The sequence below is a fragment of the Arachis ipaensis genome, chromosome B10 (genome assembly GCF_000816755.2).
Source record: "Arachis ipaensis cultivar K30076 chromosome B10, Araip1.1, whole genome shotgun sequence".
In the NCBI taxonomy this organism is placed as follows: domain Eukaryota; kingdom Viridiplantae; phylum Streptophyta; class Magnoliopsida; order Fabales; family Fabaceae; genus Arachis; species Arachis ipaensis.
In genome coordinates this window covers 134,727,148-134,730,979 of record NC_029794.2, presented here as the reverse complement: position 1 = coordinate 134,730,979, position 3,832 = coordinate 134,727,148, and the positions used below count along the sequence as shown (strand labels likewise).

Below are 3,832 nucleotides of genomic sequence, written 5' to 3'. Positions count from 1 at the left end.
AGTTATTTATATAATAATAAATAATTAAATATATGTATAAAATAGCTTTATTATATTGGAGGTACACAAAACTTAAAACTCATAAAGATATAAAAAATACTTTGTAAAAGCATCTAAAGTCAGAAAATAATGAAAATAATCTTTTGCTTTTTACATAAAAATATTGGATTCTCACGTGAAGTAAAGTAATATTATTTTGTGATAAAATATATAATTTGACTAATAAAAAAATTTATTTTAATTTAGATATTATGAATTCAAAATTAATTTTAGTAACTGAATTTGATATATAAATATCAATTTTTAATTTACTAAATATATTAATTTTTCAATTAAATCCAAAAGTGAAGTAGATATTTATTTTAAGACCGGAAAGAATTCTTTTTTTTTATGTTGTCTACTGTAGTTTTTAACCCGACATGTCAAAGATTAATTTGTCGCAGATTTAAGTTTTATGTAAGAGTTATGAAGCACGGGCACTTTCTTGATTTGTCGTGTCTCCGTGTCGGACACGATACACATCTTTCTTGATTTGTCGTGTTCTCATGTTGGACACATTTCGGACACGCGTGTCTGTGTCCAACCGTGTCTTAATAAAAATTAAAAAAAAATTTCTGGACATGTTTGGACACATACCTAAATACCATAACGTGTCAGTGTGTCCAATTTTATTTTTAACATGTATTCTTAAAATGAGTTTAAAAATAGTATATATTATTAATTATTAAATATTAAAATTCTAAAAGATATTTTATATTTTATATATATGCCGTGTTTTATAAGAATTTTAAATTCGTATGTTCCTTGTAGTGTCATGTTTCGTGTCCATATATCATAATTTTTGGGAGTTATCGTTAACCAATGAAATTGTTGTATTCAAATTTTGACATACTAACTTAAGTGGACGAGTAAACTGACATCTCGACCAACCTTAACAGCTCAAGTTGGTTGAAAGAATACTTAATTTACCGAACTCTTGTGTATCTGAAACAAGTGTTCCCCAATTATAACAGAGAGGAAAAACGGTTAGTAGTTATTTACCGGGAATGGTTGGTACTCTTGGTTGAGTGAAGTGACCGTTACACACAACAACCGCTTCAAACATCTCCTTACTCACCAAAACCTCCTCACTCCTCTTCGTTTTCCACTCCACCAACCACAACCCAGTTCCAACCCGCTCCACCCGAACCACCTCGCTCCCAAACCGAACCATACCGCGCAACCCGAACTCCTCTGCAAACTCATTCACGAACCGCAGCACCTCCTTGTGACCCGGGAACGTTCTCCGGTCACCGTCTTCGTCCTCCCGAAACGGATAATCCACGAACCCCATTATCTGTCTCGGCAGATTGGTCCGCAGCGACAGGTACACGCTACTGTGGACCACTTCCCGGGTTGGTTCGAGTCCAGCCGGGTCGGAGTCTATTCTCGGGTCGTAATTCCATGTGCCTCCGAGGTCGTCGCCTTTTTCAAAAACAACTACCTCGATTCCCTGGCGGTGCAGCTCGCGAGCCATTGCTAGGCCCGCGATGCCTGCGCCGACGACGGCGGTTCGGCGTGGTACGGGCATAATTTGAAATTAAATTAATGAGGATGAAAATAATGGAATTGGTGCTGAGTGAGAGAGTGTGGATATATATAGAGAGATAGAGAGTTAGAGAGGGAGTTGGTGAGGGGAAGGGACAAAAATGAGAATGAAAAAGTGATGGCGACTCCATTGATGACTCTGCTCGTGCCGTGGAAAGAGAATCACGTGACGATGGCGGAGGACTTTTATTTGAAGGTGTACAACTTAGAAATAAGGATGGATAATTACTCACGTAATTAATCTTCTAATTTGGGTGATATTATTTCCCTACCTGCTAATAAACAATGCTAAATTTCTTTTAGAGTTTAATTTTGATGTATAAAATGTTTTATTCAGTAATTATATTTGTTATTTTAGATGATGTTATTTTTTAGAAAAAAGGACAAATAGGTTATTGACCTTTTGCTCCGCGGACATTTTTCGTTCCTGATCATTGAAAAATACTTTTAAGTTCCTGACCTTCACAAAACTTGGACGAATCAGTTTCTGACGGAGGCATTTGGACGGAGGGACTGATCTGTCCAAATTTTGTGAAGGTCAGGGACTTAAAAGTATTTTTCAATGGTTAGGGACAAAAATGTCCGCGACACAAAAAGTCAGGGACTTATTTGTCTTTTTCTCTATTTTTTATTAATATAAAAAAAATTATTTTTATTAATATAATATTAGATAATTATATACATACATAAAATTATTTTATACTATAATAATGTTTTAAAATTAAATTCTTTCTGTTATGTGCACGTGCATAATTGTATACCAGCACTTTAGCTATAGTAGTATCACTATATGTTCAATGAATCTAACCTGCTGCATACACAACATTACTAATGATCAAATTTGGAATAGTATGTCACTTAAATAATCTAACAAACTAAGCATAGCCAACAAAAATTACCTTATCAAGTTTAGTTTTTCTTCTATCATTCTTTTCTTCATCTTCAATACAAATTTTATATTCTCATCCTTATAATATTCATCTATTGAAAATGATTTTATTAGGCTTTAAACTTTTTTCGTTCATTTCATCTACAAACTTCTTTTAAATAGCAGATTCTACAAAAATCATTGATCAAGCATTGTACATAATTAAGTCTGGCCTAATATCATAATTGATCATTATTTAAAAATTCTTTAAGGCCAAATTAATATTTCATATTTACATTGTCCATCAATTAAAATGATAAAGATAACACTATTTAAAACCAACTAATTTTTACATATTTAATCAAATAAAATTTCTGCAATTTAAGAAAAAGAAGCAAGAAATTAAAGTTGTCACCAACTAAAGCCAATAATCAGTCCAGCAGTAGGTACAATAGTTTGTTAAAATTTAAGGTTATTTGTATTACTATGGTTTAATATTTTTTTTTTGGTCAGAATGGTGTATTTTGGATATGTTTTTGTAGTTATAATTAGTTAAGAATTTAATGCATTGTTTGGTTTAAAGGAAATTGGGTGGAAGGAAAACGTAAGGATGGAAAATGAATGAAAAATTAACTTTTTTTTCTGTTTGGATTAAGATAGAAAATAGGAAGGAAAACATAAAAGTGGTACGGAGGCAATGGAAAATTTTTTTCTCGGACATGAGATGAAAATTGGTTAAAAAAGTATAAACAATGGTAAAAGATATATTTACCCTTTATAGAAACAATGATAAAAATACATTGATATAGTATTATTTATATATAATATAGAAAAGGATGTCAATGTAATTTCATTTAGTTATGATTTTCTTTCTTCTTACTTTTCTTTCTATCCAAACAAAAGAAAAATTTTCTCCTATTTTCTTTTCATCTATTTTCTCTTCATCCAAACAACATAAAAAAAAATCAACTTTTTCTTTCATTTTCTTTCCTTCTATTTTCTTTTTTCTCATTTTCTTTCCTTTTATTTTCCATTTTTCATCCAAACAAAATGTAAGTGTCTTATTTTTTCTGTTTGGATTAAGATAGAAAATAGGAAGGAAAACATAAAAGTGGTACGGAGGCAATGGAAAATTTTTTTCTCGGACATGAGATGAAAATTGGTTAAAAAAGTATAAACAATGGTAAAAGACATATTTACCCTTTATAGAAACAATGATAAAAATACATTGATATAGTATTATTTATATATAATATAGAAAAGGATGTCAATGTAATTTCATTTAGTTATGATTTTCTTTCTTCTTACTTTTCTTTCTATCCAAACAAAAGAAAAATTTTCTCCTATTTTCTTTTCATCTATTTTCTCTTCATCCCA

General features: G+C 30.9%; 1 protein-coding gene across 1 annotated transcript in view; it reads right to left on the bottom strand.

Annotated features, from left to right (window-relative positions):
• LOC107622526 (flavin-containing monooxygenase FMO GS-OX-like 2) overlaps positions 1 to 1,630 on the bottom strand; it is a 5,032-nt gene extending 3,402 nt beyond the window's left edge. Inside the window, exon 1 of the mRNA XM_016324456.2 lies at positions 1,042 to 1,630. Coding sequence (XP_016179942.1) covers positions 1,042 to 1,570 — 529 coding nt within the window. The 5' untranslated portion in view covers positions 1,571 to 1,630. The remainder of the gene's footprint in view (positions 1 to 1,041) is intronic.